This window comes from Anabrus simplex, chromosome 11 (assembly GCF_040414725.1).
Source record: "Anabrus simplex isolate iqAnaSimp1 chromosome 11, ASM4041472v1, whole genome shotgun sequence".
NCBI lineage: Eukaryota > Metazoa > Arthropoda > Insecta > Orthoptera > Tettigoniidae > Anabrus > Anabrus simplex.
This window is the reverse complement of record NC_090275.1, coordinates 124930002-124952845: the sequence shown is the minus strand read 5'-3', so window position 1 is coordinate 124952845 and position 22844 is coordinate 124930002. Positions and strand designations below refer to the sequence as shown.

The following is a 22844-nucleotide window of genomic DNA, read 5'->3' as shown; positions in this document are numbered from 1 at the left end:
TCATGTACACCATACCTTCTTCGAATGTTAGAAATATCAAAACTTCTCACTTGTTGCTAACACTTTTGCACTACTTTCCCACAACAGTCACAGCACAGCTAGCCCACAGGTTCTTGCTGATGATGCGGCTGCCGACACGGCCGTTTGCCGCCAGCCACCATTCAATGTCAGTCCAAAACCGACACCTAGGTGACATGCAGTTCAGTGGTCTCTTGCACCAAATAAGCAGGGGTGAGACACCGTCCAGTCCGCCTGCCACCAATAGGATGTTCTGCGCAGGATAGTGGTGCCGGATGGTGACGCCCAAGGCACACAGTGTGCCTCCCAATTTGGCACTTCAGGTTCCTGCCCGAAAAAGCTGGTCACTGCAGCCACTGTAACACACACAAACCGCAGCAGACAGGGGAATACTTTGAGGTAAAAGTATGCTGCTGGGCTCAAGATCTCGCGTAGAGTCACCCGATGGGTGGCTTAATAACTATGCAAGGGATTCTCCCTCGCACACCAGGGATATTAGGGCACTAGCCCCGGGGTAAGCACTGCTATCTACAATTCACGTGACAAGATTATGGTGGGGGTGAAAAGAAACTACAGGAGGGTGCCCTAAACCTGACCGCAAAAGGAAGAAAATTCCAAGTAGTGACCCTAAACTAAAACTTATCTAACTTATAATACTAAATCGATTACACTAGAGGATACCTAAAGTATTCACTTATACAATTACTTACAACTAACTTACAATAAAACATTATTATCATCTTATAACTGAAACCTTCTAAATAACCTTACAATAAACTTTTTAATAACTAAATTCTTACAAATAACATACAACTAAATCTACAAGGTCACCGACAATGGTATTTACCCTTCCCTACCAGACTTAAGGTGCCTTGATCTGGGAGAGATGTACTCTGCTGATCCTTTTCCTTTCGGGATCACTCACCAATAATGTCACCGGGGTAAGGAAATTTAAGATGGTGCAGGGACCTCGAAATCTGGGGGCCAACTTACTGGTAACATGGTCCGCAGCACTACTGACGGGATGTGTTCTAATAAACACCTGGTCATCCACAGAGAGATCGTGCGGTCTTCGCCCGTGGTTGTAATTACGCTGGACCTTAGCGTAATAAACTTTCAAGTTCTTTCGTGCACGGTGCCAATTAGCTCGGATCTTTTCTGGGCTGGCATCGTTGGGCAGAAGATCATTAATTGACCATAGGTTACATAGAGAATTTGGATTAAAAGCCAACATTAACGAAGCAGGGGTTTGCTTGTGGCTTTCATGAACAGCAGTGTTAAATGCAAATGACAACCAATTCAATGAGGAATCCCACTTGGAGTGGTCTGAGGAGTGATAAGCGATTAGGGCAGATCGCAGATTAGGATTCACTCTCTCAGCATAATTGGGCTTCGGGTAATATGGGGTAGTGGTTACATGAGCAATGGATAGATCAAAACAGAAATTCCGGAACTGGACAGAAGTAAAGGCTCTTGCGTTATCACTTACCAAGAACTGACAGGGTCCAAACGAGGCGAATATCTGTTTCAAGCACGAGATGGTGGTGTTGGCGTTAGCCATCCGAGTGGGGAACAGCCACGTAAAACGCGAAAAGGCGTCAACACACACGAGTATGAAACGATGACCATTCCGAGATCTCGGGAAAGAACCATTATATTCTATGAACAGTCTTTCCATGGGGCGAGAAGCTTGCTCAGAAGACAAGAGACCTAGACGAGTATTCAGGGCAGGTTTACTGATGTTGCAAATCTTACAGGACTTGACAAGGGTACGGATCTCATTATCCATGGATTTCCAAATAAAGTGGTTACGGATTTTTTCTCTTGTTTTGAAAACGCCCAGATGACCGCCCACTGGGGATTCATGAAAGTATTTGAAGAGAGCCGCGACCAGGTTAGTTGGGACTACAATTTTGGGGTCTCTGCGACCACGAGCAGGACAACACAAGACACCATTCTTAAGAATATAGGGCTTAACATGCGCACCGGATTTAATCCTGTCGACAATGGCTTTTAACTCAGGATCACCCTCTTGATGTTTGGCAATATCCTTGAAAAGGAAGGGAGAGTCAGTGAGAACAACATTGACAAAAGCTGATACTTGTTCGGGAGATGAGTCTACTGGCTCGGATTGAGGGTCAGAGCTGTCTGGATGGAACATTCTACTGAGGCCATCAGCCACAACGTTTTCCGTGCCACGAATGTGGCGGGCTTCAAATTGGAAGGCTGAGATGCGCACTGCCCATCGTGCTAGACGACCGGTCTTTCGCGGCTTGGCCAGTACCCAACTCAACGCCTGATTGTCAGTTTCCAGATCGAAAGGGAGATGTTCCAGGTACATTCTGAAGCGTTCTAAGGAGAAGACAACAGCGAGGGCTTCCAGCTCATAAATGGAATAATTGCGCTCAGCAGGATTCAGGGCACGGGAAGCATAAGAAATAGGACGACGCCCTTCTTGAAATTCCTGTAGAAGAACTCCGGATATGCCTGAGGAAGAGGCGTCAGTCTGAAGGATGAAGCGTTTAGAAAAGTCTGGCATAGCCAGTACAGGAGCGTTACATAACGCGGATTTCAAGTTCATGAAGGCTTCACGCTGGGCATCACCCCACACAAATTTGGAGTCCTTTCTTCTCAAATCATTTAATGGGGCTGCACGTTCAGCAAAATTAGGAATGAACTTGCAAAAGAAATTCACCATGCCAATGAATCTGGCTACAGCCTTGATGTCCTTTGGAGGGGGAAAATTCTGGATGGCGGCAGTACGAGACTGATCGATTGAGACACCCCTCCCCGACACCATATGTCCTAAGAAGGACATCTGGGGTTGTGCGAAGGAAACCTTGGATGCCTTGAGGGTTAGACCTGCCTTACGCAGTCTTTCAAGCACTTCCTTGAGATGGAGTAGGTGTTCCTTGAAGGTTTCGCTAAAAATTACGAGATCGTCAAGGTAATTATAAACAAACTTGAACTTAATGTCCGATAAGACATAATCTAGTAACCGTGTAAGGACAGCCGCTCCAGTTGCTAGGCCAAAAGGGACGCGTTCGAATTCATATAGGTTCCAATCGGTTGTAAATGCAGTGAGATGCTTGGATTCTTCGGCAAGGGGTATCTGGTAATAAGCCTGATTTAAATCGAAAGTGGTGAAAATTTTTGCATTGGCAAACCAAGAAAAGCAAGAGTGCAAATCAGGAAGTGGGACAGATTGGAGGACTACCTTACGGTTCAACATCCGATAGTCCACTACAGGCCGATAACCACCTTGTGGTTTAGGGACCAGAAACATGGGAGAAGAATAGGCTGACTTGGACGGGCGTATCACTCCGTCAGCGAGCATTTGATCAATGATAGCCTTCAGGGCTTTCATTTTGGGAGGTGACAACCGGTACGGAGGAGAGCGAACAGGTATGTTATCTGTAACCTCAATTTTGTATTCTAATACATTGGTGACACCTAACCTGTCGGTGAATGCATCAGGGAACTTATCGCAGAGTTTCCTAAGTTGATTGGCCTGCTCTTCAGGTAAGTGATTAAAATCAAAAGCCTTGGGTTCATCAGAATCTTCGGAAACAGCGTTAACATGGCAAGGCAGAATAGGGGAGCAATCACACAGCTCAAATGTTCTTGCACAAAATTTGAAATGGAATCTGTTGAACTGGAGGTCCAAAATCATGCCTGTTTTTGCAATAAAATGTGCACCCAATATGAGTTGGCAGGACAAATCTTTTGCCACTAGCACTGGCATTTTCCAGGTGAAATCACGGACTCTAATCTTGACCTCTAGGGACCCTACAATATTCAATGAATTAGAATTAGCAGTATGGCAGGTTAAGGACACGGGTTGTAATGTAGGTAGCTTGCAAACAGTTTTCATAGAATCATACCAGGTCTCACTCATGAAGGTGACACTACTCCCGGAGTCTAGCAACGCACAGACAGGTTCATTATTTACCTCTATGCATAAATATGGTAGTTTACAAGAAGGTATGGCAGAAATCCTACAAGATTGTAAGAAATGAAGACCAGAGTCAGACTGGGAGCAATCATTAGCCTCAGAATAAAGTAAATCAACCAAGGTACAGTCATGATCGACAAGACAAGAAGTCATGCTTTGGGATTTGTCATCAGAACAGGCGGTTAGTCATCTAGCACTACTACGGCCTGGGGGTCCAGAGCCAGAAGTATTACGTGGGCACTGCCTAGAGAAATGCCTAGTTGATCCACAGTTACGGTAAGAAGTATTGGTAGAAGAGCCTCCACCCATCGCAGGTTTCCTATTGCCTAATATCCCGGCCTTGGGGCAATCCCGCCTGAGATGAGCCGTGGAGCCACAATTGAAACATGAACGGGGATTACGCGCGTTGGAAGCAGGTGACGGGGTGGTTTTAGAATCCTGAGTAGCGGGTACGGTTATAGGAGGTGGGGCTAATGCCAGGCGTAGCTGGTCAGCATATCGAATGCCTTCAGCGGACACTGTAATTGCTTCCAGCTGGGCGAACGTTGCAGGTCGGGGTGAAAGAGCCAGATATGATCTATAGTTTGGGGCGAGACCTTGAACTATGTTGGCAACCATCTGAGCCTCTGAATAGTGGAGCCGGAAAATCTTAGCTTGGAGCTTAATGTCTTGAACATACTCAGATAGTGACTCATTAAAATGTTGTACTCTAAAATAGTGCTTCTGCACTAATGCAGACAAGGCACGAGCAGAAATGAAATATTCAAGAACATGGGCATGAAATTGATCTACTGACCATCTTTCAGTAATGGCCCGGACAATGTGCTCAGAAAGAGCTCCAGAGACATGTGGGTATAGAATTTGAAATACGTTATCGTTACTGAGATTATACACTATTGCCTGATCCTTGAACTCGGTTAGAAAGCGAAGGAAGGAAATAACTTCATCAATGGAGTTAGCTGAAAATTTAGAGATACCCCTAAACACAGTGGTCAACGGGTGAGGCAGATTGGAGAAAATCTGGGGGAAGACAGGTGTAGAGGGGCTTGGGAAGGCTTAGAATAGTCCAGAGGTTTTAGCAAGGCTTCGTGCCTTTGATTCGGGTGCCCTTGTGAAAAGGACGGAGTACAGGATAGGTTAGGATTAACGTTATCCTGCAATGTTACGGGCGCAGACAACCTAATTTGAGAAAGGTTCTCACTAATCTGAGAGACCATTTGGGCATTAACCGGTTGTGTAGAGGTTATGCAACTCGATACGGGTGGCACTAGGACAGGTGGGTGGTTTTGCACCATTGAATCAGAACCGGGTTGATTAGGAATAGAAGGTAAACACTGAGCTTCAACAGAAGTAGCAGGAATCATAGGAAAACTTGTACAGTTACCAACATGCAAAAGAGATGTATCATTAGAATGACTTACAGGGGAAGGTAAAAGTACAATACACAATATAAGAAAACACTACACACTCGGAAAAACAGTAGCTAGCATTACGCGGATCTCCAACAAAACAAGTACGTAACTATCAGTAGGGCCAACTAGTGAACGACAAAACGGGAAGATGGAAGGGCTGGGAACCTACCAAATTCATGGACATGGCTTAGATAGCGGATTCCGAAATGAATCACCGTGATCCTTAGTTTTTAAAAATATTATTTACAAGATAATTCTACAAATACATTCCAAGTTATGAGCTATAAGTTCAGTGATATACATAGGTTTTTCGTAGCAGTGTAAATTCAAATTACAAATCAACTGTACATCTAGTTACCAATGCAGTACTACAATGCAATTTACAGGTTATCCAAAATCTAGCGTACCTAAAGTGATACAGAATTATCAGAGGCAAACCCCAAGGGAAATACAATATACATATTTTAGTGAAACAAAACGAGAATGCCTCGGAAACGAACAGGTAAGTCCAGCTGAAAAACTAAGGCGTCATAAGTAACTAATTTGGTGAATCTAAGCGAGGTTAGGGCAGACTCTTGTATGAAAAGCAAATCGGAACATTACGGAAATTTTAGCAGGAACGGAATTCAAGAGTGCTTACCCGAGCAGAGTGCCATCCCCGAAGCCGGGGGACGTCAACCAGATAGGCTGCTCGCAGACAAACCGAGACCGACAGAATTCAGGATACAGAATTGATTCGAACACTGCCTCGCTCACTATATATAGGAATTACTGGCCTTGGAGGCAACCAATCAGCGTGCACGTGTTCCCTATCGCCACCTAGACTCACCAATCACAACCTTACTTTCGATCGTGAACTTTGACTAACATTCTAGAATACCGGTACGCATGATCGCGAAAGTCGTATTTTTCCAGAATAGACAGAACACACTTTCTAGAATACATACCAAAAAAAAAGTAACACACCCTGTACAAAAGTTATGCAACTTTCTGGATCTTTCCAGAATTCTACTATTTACAAATGCCTATGTTACAACATTATACAGTACAGGTTAGGTCATTAAATTATCTTATGCTCTACAAATAACAGTACAGGTTAGGTCATGATAAATGAAACATCATATAGTACTTCGCCAATAAAGTCTTAAAAAAATTACATTCCACTCATGCTACATAGTTCACTTGTAACACTGTTGCTTTCCTCACTGAGCCAGAAGTTGCTATTACATGTAAGTCTGCCAAGACCACTGACCAACCGATCCTATGAGCGATATTTTCACACCTTTCTTGGCAAGGACTGGATGCATAAGGAATGGCATTACTAGCATCTCTCATACCTCAGTCACTTTCATATTGTCAAAGCCAAGGATAAGACTGAGACAGATCAATGATATTAACAAATTTATTCTAGTGCATACCTAAAGACATAGTGCAATGTAAACACTACGTCTTGCCAGCAAAGGCACAATATAAAACTTGACATATACATAGTTTGTATGAATAATTTGTCTTCTTTGAAAATGTAATCTTAAGGTAAAACTATATGAATACACAATCACAATTAAAAGAGATAAATAAGTTCATGTAACACATTAATATTTTTTTCCAGTAATGAATTTCAACATCTTTTGATATGGTAATATTTTCATAATGGTGAATATTGGTGATCATGTTGTACCGGTATAAGATTTTATATGTTTTTCTAACTGGTAATTAAGGTTGAAGATGACCCGGTTTCTAGGCTCAAAACTAGTCCCTTATATCTAATAAAGATATCTGGTATTTAATCAAATGGTACTGAACAGGTGGACCTTCCTTCCTCTATTTGTCACGTGAATATCTACTGCATTGTAATGTGAAGTTCACGGCTTGGTGGAGCTCCAGCAAGTGCTGCCTTAAAAGAGTTTCTAGGTTGCTCACAGGGCCTTGATACTGTTCTAATCACCCTGAATTTATGTTTCATTTTGCCAGATGGAAGCAACATTGAAGTTCTGACACCCTCCCACTTTCTGAACAGATGAAAACTCACGACTTTCCCATTCGGAGAAAAAACCTCACAAGAGAATTCCATATGAAGAGGAAAATGGTTGAAGACTTCTGGTGCAGGTGGCAGCTGCAGAGCTACCACGATTTCAAGTCTCCAACCAGTCAATGTCCCTCTTACAGCCATGTGTGGAAGCGAGTCCGAGTTGAAGGTCCTACAAGGATGAGGCGTACGAGTGAGGAAAGGCAGATGGTTTGAGTGTCAGCCGACCAGTGAACTCGATTAGGGTGGAGTGGACGCTGAGGACCGAATATAGCACCAAATGACACTTATTGGCAGAACTTGCTATTACATGAGGTTTATGTTTTGCAGATGTGCCTTTGTTTTCCTTACAACAAAAAGGGTGCTTTAGCAAAAGAAAGTCACAGTTATTATTCACAAAATAACACCCTGCGTAGACATATAAGTGAAATTCTATTAAGAAGGAATGTGAATTAAATTAGTGGAATAATACACATTCAAAGTCCAAAAGAAATAAAATTTGAACCAAACACTGACTGTCATTGTGCGAATGTGTGACCGATGGCAGTATTACATGAAACACACTCATCAAGTAGCAGAAATGAGTTGATCAAAACATTTGGGTGATCAGCGTGGGTTAAATTTTAATTAAATAATTTTTTAGTAAATGTATACAGTATTTCCTCATCATTAAGTACATATATTTTAGCAATGTAGATCTTACAAATCCTACGTAGGATAATATGTAGAAGAGAGTGGTGTGTGTGTTACCCACCATCCTGCCCCAAAAATATATTTACTTTTATAAAAAAATATTACAAATTGTCTGATATCTTCCAAGCAATGCAACTGAATTTCCACTGCCAGAAATTTATTACATATGATGTCACTTCCATAATTCAACACAGACAGATTTCATTACCAACTATGGCAAAATAAAAACTCTTAAAGCCAATGGTGATAAACGGTTTCTAATCATGTCAGGAATTAAGGTGATCATGCAAGGAAGTAAGAGAGCAACTAGGAAGAGGTGCAGGAGAATTGTACAGATTTTCCTTTTCTGTTTTCAAATATTTTATCAGTGCTAAGAAGATGATGGTTTCAGAAAGATTCCCACCTTCATTCTCCTGCTTCCGATTTATTCAAAACTCTACCTCATTTCACTATAGATTCCATTGAGGAAACTGTCTGGTTCTTGACATTTTAGGTCAAGCCAATGCTTTTCCATTAGTGTGTTAATTTCCCTCATACCCAAGGTACAAGGCTATTTTGAAGCATGTTACTACAGAAAAGTTTCATGGCACCATTTTAGAGAAGTATATTCCTTGCAGTGCTAAACAATTTTTAATACAAACTTCTGTTTCAGAAGGCAGTCAGAGTTATCGTCCTCTTACTCCCAAACGTCATGCTTGTGGATCCAGACAAAAACATCAACTTAATTTTCTCTCCTGATTTCGGCTTGCTTGGTCAACCAATTCGTGTATTTCATGTTTGTGTAATATTTTTATGTTTCCCTTCCAAGACCAGTGTATGTGGCATGTAGATTTAACATGTTAATTTCTTGGCCTAATTTTTATGACCATTGTCTTTATCATGTCATTCACTTCAGCTCCACTTATTTGAAGGTCAGTGGATGAAAATTGCGTCTCGGCCCACAATTAGCCACGGCTAGTCTGTGGTCCGAGAGTTCTGTACTCTGACCGGTGAATTGAGCAGAGGAGGGGTGGCCACAGTTCTACGCCTCTGTATTCAGGAGCCTGAGAGGGGCTGATCCACACCGTTGGCTATCCCGAGAATGGTTTTCCGTGGTTTTCCATTCTCCTGCGCTAAGGCGAATGCCGGGACAGTTCCATGGCCGCTAACCCCCTCACTTTCTCCGATACAAATCTCCTGGCCTGGGAGAAGGCCTCCCCCTTCAGGGGAAGAATGAAAACATTTTAGTAGTAGTAATGTCAGCCCCATGCCTCATACCTGAATGCCCCGGGTTCGATTTCCGGCCAGGTCAGAGATTTTTACCTGGATCTGAGGGCTGGTTTGAGGTCCTCTCAGCCTACGTGATGAGCTATCTGACTGTAAGATGGCGGCTCCAGTCTAGAAGGCCAAGAATAACGGCCAAGAGGATTCGTCGTGCTGTCTATAGGACACCTTATAATCTGCATGCCTTCGGGCTGAGCAGCGGTCACTTGGTAGGACATGGCCCTTTGGGGCTGTTGCGCCATGGGACCTGTAGTAGCAGCAGCAGCAGCAGTCCACATATTTTTTCTGATTGCTACAAGTTGTGAGTTGGGTTGTAAGGTTCCACTGGTCTTCATAAGCATTCATCTTTAGTGTTAGATTTAGGCTCAATGGTTTTAATTTTGTTCTATAAGGGGCATGTACTGCTGAAATTCTTTCATCTCTGACTTATGGGAGTTTAGTGAAATAGTGCAATAGTTGTTAGGCTATTGGGTTGCTATTTTCAGGGGCATGCACTGCTGAAATTCTTTCCTGATTCTGTTCGACTTATGGGGGCCTTGTACATGTTTCTGATGTCGGAGGTTACTTATGTTAATTTTAGGTGTAGGATAGCACTCTGTCCATTTCTGTCATGTGTCATGTCTTTGATCTCGTAGTCACTTGTGTTTTCTATCATCTGTGTAATTTCCTGTGCTATGGCCGTACTGATTTAGGTCTATACAATGGGGTCAAGATTGCTAAGTTTGTTTCTGGAAATTTAGAATTACCTGAATTATTTGTCATTCATTGGACTTGTTTATCATAATTGTGTTTATTTTTTTCTGATCCCTTGTGTACTTGCATATTCTTGTGCTGGGAGTTTTGCTTCATTTTTCTTGTTTTTCGCTACTGGTTCAGGTTGTTTGTGTCTTTTCGATCATTATAAGTCACGCTTCTTTGTTATTATGTGGTGCTGTTTCTTGATTTGGAAAGAAAGACTGATCGCTTCTATGCATGGACGATTCTTCATTTTTGCAGTGTTTCTATACCAGAATTTGGTTATGGTCATCTCGTAATGATCACGTATGCCATCGCTATACTTCATTTAGAAAAATTTGTGATAAATTCTGGCATTATACGTGACCTTGGTAAGGAATGGTTACGATCATCTGTGTCACTCTGGTGTTTCTCATTCACCCAGCTTTTACCTCTGTTCACCTTGTTGTTGGGTGTGTTGATATCTGATAAAGATCCTAGGGAGATTCAGAAGGCATGGAGAAAAGCCTGAGATAGGTTAAAGGTTTCCTATGGAAAGGTGCCAAAGCGGTATAACAAAGGTCGTCATTCTTATGACTCGCTATGCTAGTAAAGCTATTGACAAATTTACTCATAAGTTGACTCCCAGATTCTGAAGTCCATGTATCATTCTTGAATCCATTACCTGCTACCATTTTGTCTGACAAACTAAGTAGGTGAGAAGAGAGATGGTGAAACCTACATGAAGCAGAACAGTAGGCACGCAGTTGCACATGATCATGTTCCACATCAGCTGCTAGTGAAAGGCAAAACTAACGCATACCTGCCAACTTTTAGAAGCCAAAAATAGGAAGATTTTAATTCTTGGATTTCATCACATATATTCCACCACAGTTTGGGTGAAAAAAGGTCAAGATAAAAGGCATACATATCTACAGTTACAATGCGAATTGGCCATTAAATTTAAAAAAAACTAACAAAACATAAAAATGGTTACAAGAAAATATACCTAATCTTTCTCATTTATGACACTTAGGTGAATAATAATATTTATGTCACACCAACACACGCAACAAAATGCATACCGTAATACTGTATTTTCTCGCGTAATTAACACACTTTTTTGACGAAAAATACAGGCGAAAACTTCAGATGCTTAAATTATTCAAGGAATTCAGATATTTACAATCCATTTACGGTACATTTAAAAGATACATCAAATATAATATAAACACAATTGGTTCAACTCGTTTGTGGTTATCGTCATTTGGCGTAAAATTCCGGCGTGAGATTTTTTCTGAAAAGTCAAATAGGTAAGATAGACATGTGGGATCAAAGTACCGACACTGGAAAATCTTCTTCCTATTACAAGCTGACAATACAACCTGAAATAAACATGAACTAATAAAAGTACAATTCATGTAATGTCAAAACAATGACATACCGACAAAAAAAAACTGTCCAACACGAGAAGGGCCGGGCATCGAAGGAGGGACCCTGCTACATTACCCCAAACCGTTCGTATCCAATCTTGTACGAGTGACGTGTCCATCCACCTTTCTTCTTGAATACAAACATGGATCACTCACGGAAATTTTGCTTTAGGCATTGTTTTTTGTTTTAGAACAGTGTAAGGTGCAAGCTTTCTGCCATCAACTGTTACAGCAAGCACTGCAGTACATCATTGTTTTTTGTTTCCGCTAGCACGTACGATAACACTGTATGTTCCTTTCTTATAGACTGTTCGACTTTGTGGCATATGGAAACTGATTGGCGTCTGAACTGCGGTTCCCATACGGGAGATCAAATATTCCTTCACTTTACGCTTCTCAATCATAAAGCGATGAAAATGGTTTAAATCGTTCATCATTTTTTGGCATGATGATGTTCTTCGTCAAAGATGAAGTCCATTTCTCTTCATAAAATTAATCAAGCCTCGGCTAACCATCAAATCTAAGACACCGATTCCATGCGCAGCGGCTATTTCTCATTCTTTAAAATACTGCATTTCGTGAGAAATGGCTTACCCAACATTGCGTAAGAAAATCATATATTTAAGCAGATCCTCCTCTACTTGAGGAAACTTGCCACTTTTTGGTCCGCGAAATGCTTCGCTAGACTTGTTGTCCACTTGAAGACCACTTCTGTCGCAGCAGTAGCGCAAGTTTCATTTGGGCATTAAATACTTGCTGCCTGCTGTCCTATTCCCATATGTTTCGGCGTAACTGATCACCACGAGTTTGTATGATGAAGTATTACTCGAATACTGTGGACTGACAATCTCAATTTTGAGATCACAGAATGTCCCGTACCGGTACCCGAAACACTCGTAAAACTAGTATAGTGGGATTTCCTGCCGGCTAATAACAGCACGTTGCACTGTATTTGGAATGCCCGCTTTCGCAATAGGAAGCCTGCTACTTGAGTAGTTGACATCTTTATTTCGAAACACATCCGGAGCTCCGTGATGGATGTTCGAAGTTGTGGGTGTGTCAAATACGTGAACATTTCTTTTTCTCCACTATGGACCTACAAATATTGGGATGCATACAATACGAGAAAAAATACGGTAGTTTCTTTATCAGACGGTAAAATGAACGAACATTTATAGGTATCTCTGAATACTTGGAGATAACGTTTGTTATATTTGTTGACCATAACGAGAAAATAAAGTACCCGAAACTGTCACCAACACAACGCCTTAAAAACATTCAACACATTAAAATTATGCACTTAAATACGCGAAACTACCACATACAAAACAATTCACTATGTCCCATACATTATTAACATACAACTTTGGCAGTGGGGGAAAGCATAGAAATGCAAGGATAAAAAGTGGCCCACAACTCCGACGAAACTACGCACAGAAACCATGTTAACAGCGCGCGAACAACAATAACAACAAAATCATTCTTTCATCCCGATTAACTGAGTCGCCAGTGCGCGCGCCAGCCTGTCTTGCTTGCAGGACGATTGCCGCCCCGAATCCCCAGCTGTATAAAGCGCACTCGCTGCTATGGTGAGCGGGAAACACGATACACGAAGGCGCCGGACAAAACACTCACGAAATAGAGCATCAAATAAATACGCTTGAAAACGAGGTTTCGTAAATTATACAAGCACATAAGAATGTATCCTAGGGGAAGAGAATTGGCTGTACTAGAAGTTATATTGGTCAAAAAATAGGATGTAATAAAAATAAATCGGAAAATCGGAAGACGAGTTAAAATGATATAGATGTTGATTCCCATAGGGAATCTGAAATATTTGTCCTGAATAAGCAAACCTATAAAGTAAAGTAAAGTAAACTCGTGTCCTCATCCCGAGGTGGTGCAGCTCTTTTCAGGCACACCCCCATTGGAGGTGAGCTGCGTGTACCATTTGAATCACATACCAGCCCTCCTGCCATTCTTAAATTTCTGGCAGTACCGGGAATCGAACCCAGGCCCCCGAGGACGGTAGCTAATAGCACTAACCGTTACGCTACGGAGGCGGACAGCAAACCTATAATACCAATATAAATGGTCCGCTATTGGACACTATAAATCTTCCAGCTAGCTCATTCCTGGTTGCCAGCGTTTCGCCCTCATGTGCTAGGGTGGGCTCATCAGTTGGTACCTAGCACACTTACCAATACGCTGGCTAGTGCATACCGTGGAGGCCACTGCGTAGGCTAACTGGAGCCACCGGCAGTGCCAATGCACTAAGAGACTTTGTCTCATCACTAAAAATTGATGCCTGCTTGGCCATCAGATGATATAGATGTTGATTCCCATAGGGAATCTGAAATATTTGTCCTGAATAAGCAAACCTATAATACCAATATAAATGGTCCGCTATTGGACACTATAAATCTTCCAGCTAGCTCATTCCTGGTTGCCAGCGTTTCGCCCTCATGTGCTAGGGTGGGCTCATCAGTTGGTACCTAGCACACTTACCAATACGCTGGCTAGTGCATACCGTGGAGGCTACTGCGTAGGCTAACTGGTAAGTGTGCTAGGTACCAACTGATGAGCCCACCCTAGCACATGAGGGCGAAACGCTGGCAACCAGGAATGAGCTAGCTGGAAGATTTATAGTGTCCAATAGCGGACCATTTATATTGGTATTATAGGTTTGCTTATTCAGGACAAATATTTCAGATTCCCTATGGGAATCAACATCTATATCATCTGATGGCCAAGCAGGCATCAATTTTTAGTGATGAGACAAAGTCTCTTAGTGCATTGGCACTGCCGGTGGCTCCAGTTAGCCTACGCAGTGGCCTCCACGGTATGCACTAGCCAGCGTATTGGTAAGTGTGCTAGGTACCAACTGATGAGCCCACCCTAGCACATGAGGGCGAAACGCTGGCAACCAGGAATGAGCTAGCTGGAAGATTTATAGTGTCCAATAGCGGACCATTTATATTGGTATTATAGGTTTGCTTATTCAGGACAAATATTTCAGATTCCCTATGGGAATCAACATCTATATCATCTGATGGCCAAGCAGGCATCAATTTTTAGTGATGAGACAAAGTCTCTTAGTGCATTGGCACTGCCGGTGGCTCCAGTTAGCCTACGCAGTGGCCTCCACGGTATGCACTAGCCAGCGTATTGGTAAGTGTGCTAGGTACCAACTGATGAGCCCACCCTAGCACGAGGGCGAAACGCTGGCAACCAGGAATGAGCTAGCTGGAAGATTTATAGTGTCCAATAGCGGACCATTTATATTGGTATTATAGGTTTGCTTATTCAGGACAAATATTTCAGATTCCCTATGGGAATCAACATCTATATCATCTGATGGCCAAGCAGGCATCAATTTTTAGTGATGAGACAAAGTCTCTTAGTGCATTGGCACTGCCGGTGGCTCCAGTTAGCCTACGCAGTGGCCTCCACGGTATGCACTAGCCAGCGTATTGGTAAGTGTGCTAGGTACCAACTGATGAGCCCACCCTAGCACATGAGGGCGAAACGCTGGCAACCAGGAATGAGCTAGCTGGAAGATTTATAGTGTCCAATAGCGGACCATTTATATTGGTATTATAGGTTTGCTTATTCAGGACAAATATTTCAGATTCCCTATGGGAATCAACATCTATATCATCTGATGGCCAAGCAGGCATCAATTTTTAGTGATGAGACAAAGTCTCTTAGTGCATTGGCACTGCCGGTGGCTCCAGTTAGCCTACGCAGTGGCCTCCACGGTATGCACTAGCCAGCGTATTGGTAAGTGTGCTAGGTACCAACTGATGAGCCCACCCTAGCACATGAGGGCGAAACGCTGGCAACCAGGAATGAGCTAGCTGGAAGATTTATAGTGTCCAATAGCGGACCATTTATATTGGTATTATAGGTTTGCTTATTCAGGACAAATATTTCAGATTCCCTATGGGAATCAACATCTATATCATCTGATGGCCAAGCAGGCATCAATTTTTAGTGATGAGACAAAGTCTCTTAGTGCATTGGCACTGCCGGTGGCTCCAGTTAGCCTACGCAGTGGCCTCCACGGTATGCACTAGCCAGCGTATTGGTAAGTGTGCTAGGTACCAACTGATGAGCCCACCCTAGCACATGAGGGCGAAACGCTGGCAACCAGGAATGAGCTAGCTGGAAGATTTATAGTGTCCAATAGCGGACCATTTATATTGGTATTATTAGACGAGTTAAAAACCGGAAAGTTTCCAGGTAAATCGGAAGGGTTGGCTGGTATGCTAATGGAATCAAAGCAAACAGCCATTGTTCAGGACCTAGAAAATGAAAATCACTCTTTATAAACTGAGATGGAGCTGCAAGATATGAAGAAAATCAATGTGCCAGGGCTAAACGACCAACAACACTTGAGTAGATCCTCACTGCCATGGAGAAAGTTCGGGTGCTGCCCTTCTAAAATTGTGATAAGGCACAAACAGAAGCAAACTATTTCACCCCATCCCTCTTTTATACCATCCAAATTATATAAAGTCACAGAGCGAACGGTTTTCAGTTGAGTGGCTAACATCATCAAAGACGTTCATATTCACGAACAAGCAGGCTTTACGTCTGATAGATGTTGAATCTAATACAATACACTGAGGATGGATACAGACAGAAAGGTGATAGGGGTGCCGTTCATTGATGTTCGTTCAACACATAATATATAGTAAATCATCCTATTTGCAGGAATTCCTCTCGTACAAAGAAAGTAGATGTCTCTATTAACGAGATAGTACATATCACTACAGGATGCCTAAATCCAGCCCCAATAGATCCAGCATCACCAGCAATAAGAAGACATGTTGCATCTGAAGCAGAACCCTTGAAACAGACATCTGATTCGTGCCATCCCCTGTTCAGAGACCAGATGCAAGGCCACTTCAACACAACCAGACAGTTTGTTAACTGGAAATTGTCGACTGGAATTTGGAGACGACAATCTGCTGATTAAACAGAGAAGGTAACCTCTCCAACTACCTTCACTACCCAGAAATCTTCCAATCAACTGAGTACTGGGTTATCAAGGTATAAATGAACCTCAAGTGGCACTATCTAGAAGCTAATGTTTACTCGACCAAGATGATAAATATATTCTGCTCAGTGGGAATTTGCGTCTACTCTTGTAATTATTTCCTTTCAGCCAATACTGGAAGGACAGAGTTTAATCATGATGCAGGAAACGGATGCAATGTAATTTAGAACTGCTTAATAAGCTCACTCTCAACTGTAAATGGTAAAGCTACAGATGCCCTTCATTCATTCATTCATTCATTCATTCACAGGGCACACCACAGAGTTACACAGTTTGAACCAAATGTCTGAACTTACAATAAATGTGTTAAGCACCAAGCAAGTTGACAGTGTGGTTAGGGGCACGAAGCTGTGCACTTGCATTTGGGAGATAGTGGGTTCGAACCACCACTGTCAGCAGCCGTGAAGATGGTTTTCTGTGGTTTCACATTTTCACACCAGGCAAATGCTAGGGCTGAATGTCTACGGTCGCTTCCTTGCCACTCCTAGCCCATCGTTCTTACAAGACCAATCTGTGTCGGTGCAACATAAAGCAACTTATTAAAAAAAATTACGCTACGGAGTGGCAGCATCTGAGCAGTGAAGAAGGAACATGAGACGTCAAAGAACTCTCAGACTTCATACTGTCTGTGCTGGGAAAAAGAAATGAACAATGTAAATTCATGTCTCGTCCTGAGCTGGTGGGGCTCTTTCAGACATACTGCAAATGGCGTTGAGCTGCATGTACCCTTTTTAAACACCTACCAGTCCTTCTGACAATCTTAAAATATCTGACAGTACTGGGAAACGAACCTGGGCTTCTGAACACAGCAGCTTATAATCCTAACAGTTGTGGTGGATCAGTGATCAATGGACATTGAGTAGGAAAGATTAATGAGAGGAACCTGACAAAAATAAGTCAGATTTTTTATGAATTACAAGCCCCATTAAGTATAGATTTTTGAACTTCATGAATTTATAGCAGAGTATTCTCAAACTTTATACATACTGTCAACCACTCTAAACTGTACACCTGTCCATGACTGTACTCACCACAAACCTTGGCCTTTTGCCTGTCCAACGCTACACTCGCACTAATGTACATCTTCACAATTGTAACCTTAATAAACCTAGTTTTTAATTAGTATTTGGCCCTCATCTCCAATATTGGGAGGCTACAAGGAAGTCTGACCGTGCAAAAGAATCCTGCTGCCACCATCTTTGGCACAGAGATAGTAAACTCTAGGTACTTTCAAGTTTGCATCAAGGCAGCCACCCACACAATATCTGCCACAGTTTCAATGATTTCTTCCAGACCTCCAAAGATGCCAAAGCGCCAAATAATGGCCCAAAGAACGATTATCCCGAGGGCACAATGAGTAAATCCTTGCATTACAATAGCTAAAGCTGGCAAATGAACGGTTTCCAGAATGCCAGAGATTATGTACGAGACCACGGCGATGGTAACGTACACAGCTGGGATCTTCACGACAGCACCTATATTCTTCCTCTTGTTCACGAGCATGTACTCTCGAAACATTTCGTCTATGTCTGACTCCAGCATTGCATGATATTTCTTAGAGAATTCTGCTCCCCCCATCTGTGGCACTGAGATGAACTGATGAACAGCAGCTGTCTTGAGCCGAGAGTGTTGCTCAGCCAACTGCTCAGGGATGATGTAGGGCCGAGTTCCTCCGCACACTCTATTCATCTGTTTCTTGTAGAAATCGATGGCCCCTGAGAGAGCTACAAGGTTGCTGGCCTGTACAGTGGCAAAGAATAGTGTAATTGGCTCTGGGAGTTCGTGACCAGAAAGCACCTTCATGTAGCTCTGGAAATAGTGCAGTAGATCTTTAGCCTTCACTTTCTGTCCACCTATTTCCTTCACAGTTGTGTTCTTTACCGACAACACCAAGGGAACTAAAACTCCAAGATGTTCCTTGAACTCTGAATCGATGTCGGACAATCTGCCGGAGAAGCTGGGATCGGTGGAAACTTTATGACCTGGGTGAGGGAGCAAGAAGCATGATATGTCCTGGAAGCAAGAAGAAATGTGTTTCCTCAGAAGCTGAAGCTCAGGGTGTTGCGAGTCAGATATTTTCATGCGTCTTTTAAGAAGAAATTTGCCCCCAGCAGATCCATAATCTGCATCGTAAGGATAACTCCAATCTCGCACAAGAAATAACAGTTTCTGGAAGGGTTTGTGGGAATCTTCTTTGAGCGCAAGTCTTCCATATTCTGTGAACACCTGCAGGTGTTGTAGATGATCTTCCTGAATATTATTTTGGATATTGTAGATGAAGAAAGAGCTCATCATTGTGCTCAGAGCAAACACGATGGCATTGTCCTTCACAGTGCTCTCACTGTCGAACACTCCCTGGGTATCCATCAATAGCACCACCACCTTCTCTCCGCTGGGTAGTTCGCGCGGGAAAGCCCGAGACCACATTAAAATGCCGGTGGTTTCCCGGTCCATACCACCACGCCATGAAAATCCTTCCAGATTATCACTTTCATCTTCCATCCAATCAGATTGATCATCACTGTTCAAATAACGCAGGAAAAAATTGAGAAGAAATGATTTGCCCTGACGGAAAGCTCCAGCAATGGACACGAGCATCACGTCTGCATTCTGGACGCCGTCCTGCAGAAGAATCTTTTTGAGGGATTCGAAATCCAGCTCATACTGATGCTCGTTTTTAGGTTTCACAATGCAAACAGCATGACCCATCCTGTAAGCTCGTGAATGTTATTTAGAAGACCAAGATTTCTCTCTCTTTTTTAGATTATATGGATGCTAGGCAACAGCTGCTCAATGAAGGAGCACTGCAACAGTGATAAATCCTGTTACTAAGTGATGGACTTCATGATATTGTTAACCCTCCAGCACTTGTGCGAAACTCTGTAGCAGGAACACTGGCGTGGGCTGTGTGTAAAGGCACAAAATTCTTTTATTTTTTCATTTATTTAATTTCTTTTCATGTTGTATATTAAGGAATTAATTAGTATTCAACTCTAATACATATCAGACTCAGTTCAAGCCACTTTCCAGACTGATGCACTTTTAATTCTGTAATTAGTGAAGATATGTTATTTCCAATTTTTGAAAAATAGCCTAAATTAGAAGACATGAAGGAGAATTTTGGCTTGATACAACTGCACCCTGGAACTCCACACCGAGTACCCCACAAAAGAAACATATTTCACACATTCAGGCACACAATTTATTTTAAAATCTCATGAAATTAATTATTTTCAATACGTGAATATATATTTGCAAATTAGAACACCACTGTAATCGCTGGTAATGAAATGAAATAACAAGGTCACATTTTTCTAAAGAAAACTGCTGTAAGGGGCATAACTCCAACATATGGTTTTTGCACTCTTTGGACAGTTGTTACATATTCCAGCCGAGACTCACTGGCTGTTTTACGCTATAGAAAGGCAGATTCCTCTGTATTCCACTCCTCATCATACACAGGATCTCATTAATTTTTTTACCGACGTAAAAGTAAATTCATCTTATACTATCACATCGTCTTCTTCAACAACGTTTATTTCCATCATTGTTTAGAGCATCGACGAAATCATCAAGAGTATCCTCCTGACCATGTCAATGTAGGAAATGGCTGCAACGGAAGAGAGAAACGAAAGTTAAAAATTATAATAATGTGTCAGAAAGTAAACCATAGCAAGATAGTAAATTGTCCACATGTCGAAATGTTGGCAATACATACACTATGTAAGTTGCCAATTACAAGGCTAAGGATAATTTCTGATTGAGTTGAAAACGGTCCCTTAAAATGTGAAATGATCTAAAATCTCTTTGTAATTTTACTTGTAGTGTACTCAAGATGGATAACTTCACACGCATGATACAGGTGTGATGTCCTTCATCCAACTCTATTCTTATTTGGCAGAAATTCTACTGGAATCTCCCTCTTGCTCTTTCCAAGAGTTTCAGCAAACAGCAGTTCTCTTTTCTGAGCTCCTCCAAACCCTGAACTGAGCCGAACCAGTTGTCAACTGCAATATTACAGTTACCTCCATACACTGGCTTTTCTTTAGAGTTTCTTACAGTTGTAAATCCCACCTGGTGGCCATGATTGCTATGTCTCTATGGTCTGACAGTGTGGTTAGCCAGTTCAAGTCCTGTTGGTTGAAAAAAATTTCACCATCAGAATGTTCTACGGCAGGATAAGACAGGTTGTGGTATACAATATCTAATTACTACATCGTGTGCCAAAGGCACAACGTCTTGGTGTTTGTATAGAATGAGGGCATATGATGCTGTTGATGGAGATGTTAAGCCTTGAGCAAACATCTTTGTGTTACTCCACAGGAGTGGCATTGAGGCGCAGGTCAAATAGAAAAACCTGCACCAGGTGAGACACTTCCAGAACTAAAAGCCCTAGGGTACACAAGGACATTATACAGACAAAAAACCTTAATTCTACCATGGAGTAGAGGTAGTATTGTAATATTTCTAGGAGTTTTCAACAATTTTCTGAAGAAAAAACAGAAAAAAGATATAACGGCTAATTTGTTGTTCTTCAATATTTCTTGTAATTGAAATATAAACAATTCAACAATGTTAGTAAATGTTTTCTTGATATTATATACCAGAAGATCTCCTGGTCAAAACCATAATTTTCCCAGAAAAAGTTTGTTTTTTCAAGGTTTGATCACAACACAGCAGAATACATTAACAGCCTCAGAAATGCTAAACGTTCATCAATGTTCTCCCTATGACCCTTTCAATGGGTGCACTGCCCTGGCGTTTCTTACCGACTGTCCGGTTAACATAACCTAGATATATGCTAGTTACATAATATTACATATTTTAGTCATTGGGTGCTCCAAATTAAAATGTAAATACTGTAAAACTGTTTATTTACATGATTATCAGAGTTTTGACTATCACATATTGTAGAGCACAAGCTGTGTCTGGATTAGCGTTCCGCACAATGTCACAAACCCGTATGACACTCAACAGCAACAGAATGGTAAGTCCCGGTGTTACAAGCAGTAGAACACTACAAGCTCAGTCTTGTTCATAACACTAAAATAGTTCAGTTTGCCATTTAATGTTTACCTGTCTGATATTATTGTTAATGCCCTGAGGGGAATAAATTGATATTTCATCATATCCATTTTTTACATAGTATTCCCTGCCTGGCTACTCATTCTTGCCACCCGCCTGATTAAAACTTTTGGGGAGAACACTGCATTCATCTATATCCAGGTTTTGAAATTCAGTTATAGTTTGTCTGAATATTTCTGACTGAGTCTGTTTTAGCACTGGTTCACTTTAGGATATGATTCAAAACTTCATCATCATAAAAGAAATGCCAAAGGGAAACAGGGTCCTTTAGATTTGCATGAGTTAGCTTTGCAGATAGAAAATGCATGATCACATTATAGCAAGGAGTATTAATTACTCGGGTTGCACGTGTTTTGGCCTATTTGTAACAATATTTGCCTTAAAATTAATTTCTGGGGAACAAAATATTCAGAACAGTCTTCACAATCACTAGAATCTGTTTCATTTATCCAGCTGAGCATATTTTCATCAAATTTCTAATCTTGAACATTCACATTCTTCCTTTTCCTTCGGTTAGAATTCTCATTTTATTTTCTGAGAGGTCGTTTAAGTAAAGGAAGTATCTGGACTATCCATACTATCAACATGAAGCTCTCAAGTCCTAAATGTGAAGGAAAATGACAACATAGGAGTGGCCAAAGATAGCATACTCAGTGTACTGTGGTCAAACTGACCTCAAAGGATTTTTCTACTGATCGTACTTATGATGCAGGAGGTGCAGAACAACTCTTACAATGTCTGTCACGGCACAACTAAACGCTAAGCTAATATGTAGCTACAATGAGCTTGCAAGGTGAAACTTTATATTACTGGCAGATATAAGGACAAACACTTTGGGCATTACTGTTTGATGTAGTCATCATTTTCGTCCAAGAGTTCATCAAGCTGACGGCATGCTGAATGGCCGTATGGTTGTTGTATCGCTACTTCAATGTTCCAAAGAGAGGGAAAGCACTGGCTGCTTGGTGTAGCGACACAATGCCTGCTCCAGTACTTCACAGTTAGTCCATCTTTCCTACAGCCCCAACCTGGTACACATAATATCTTACTGAATGTTTTCCTTTTCAGGTATTTAAATTGTATTAATTTTGACAGACTGAAAAACTGCAGTTCACAAATCTCATATTAGCTGTTCCGTATTGAAGTCTTGACTGTAAACTTAGACGTTCTTTTTTTTTTT

General features: G+C 41.7%; 2 protein-coding genes across 2 annotated transcripts in view; both read right to left on the bottom strand.

Annotated features, from left to right (window-relative positions):
• LOC136883505 (probable methylmalonate-semialdehyde/malonate-semialdehyde dehydrogenase [acylating], mitochondrial) overlaps window positions 1-22844 on the bottom strand; it is a 459660-nt gene that overhangs the window by 389225 nt on the left and 47591 nt on the right. The window lies entirely within an intron of this gene.
• Window positions 17810-19288, bottom strand: LOC136883407 (atlastin-like). Its single transcript, XM_067155677.2, has one exon. The coding sequence runs from the start codon at window positions 19286-19288 to the stop codon at window positions 17810-17812; it is 1479 nt and encodes a 492-aa protein (XP_067011778.2).

What these genes read in the sequence shown, in the direction of transcription:
- LOC136883407 (XM_067155677.2), bottom strand. Translation starts at nt 19,288, where the DNA reads ATGGGTCATGCTGTTTGCATTGTGAAACCTAAAAACGAGCATCAGTAT.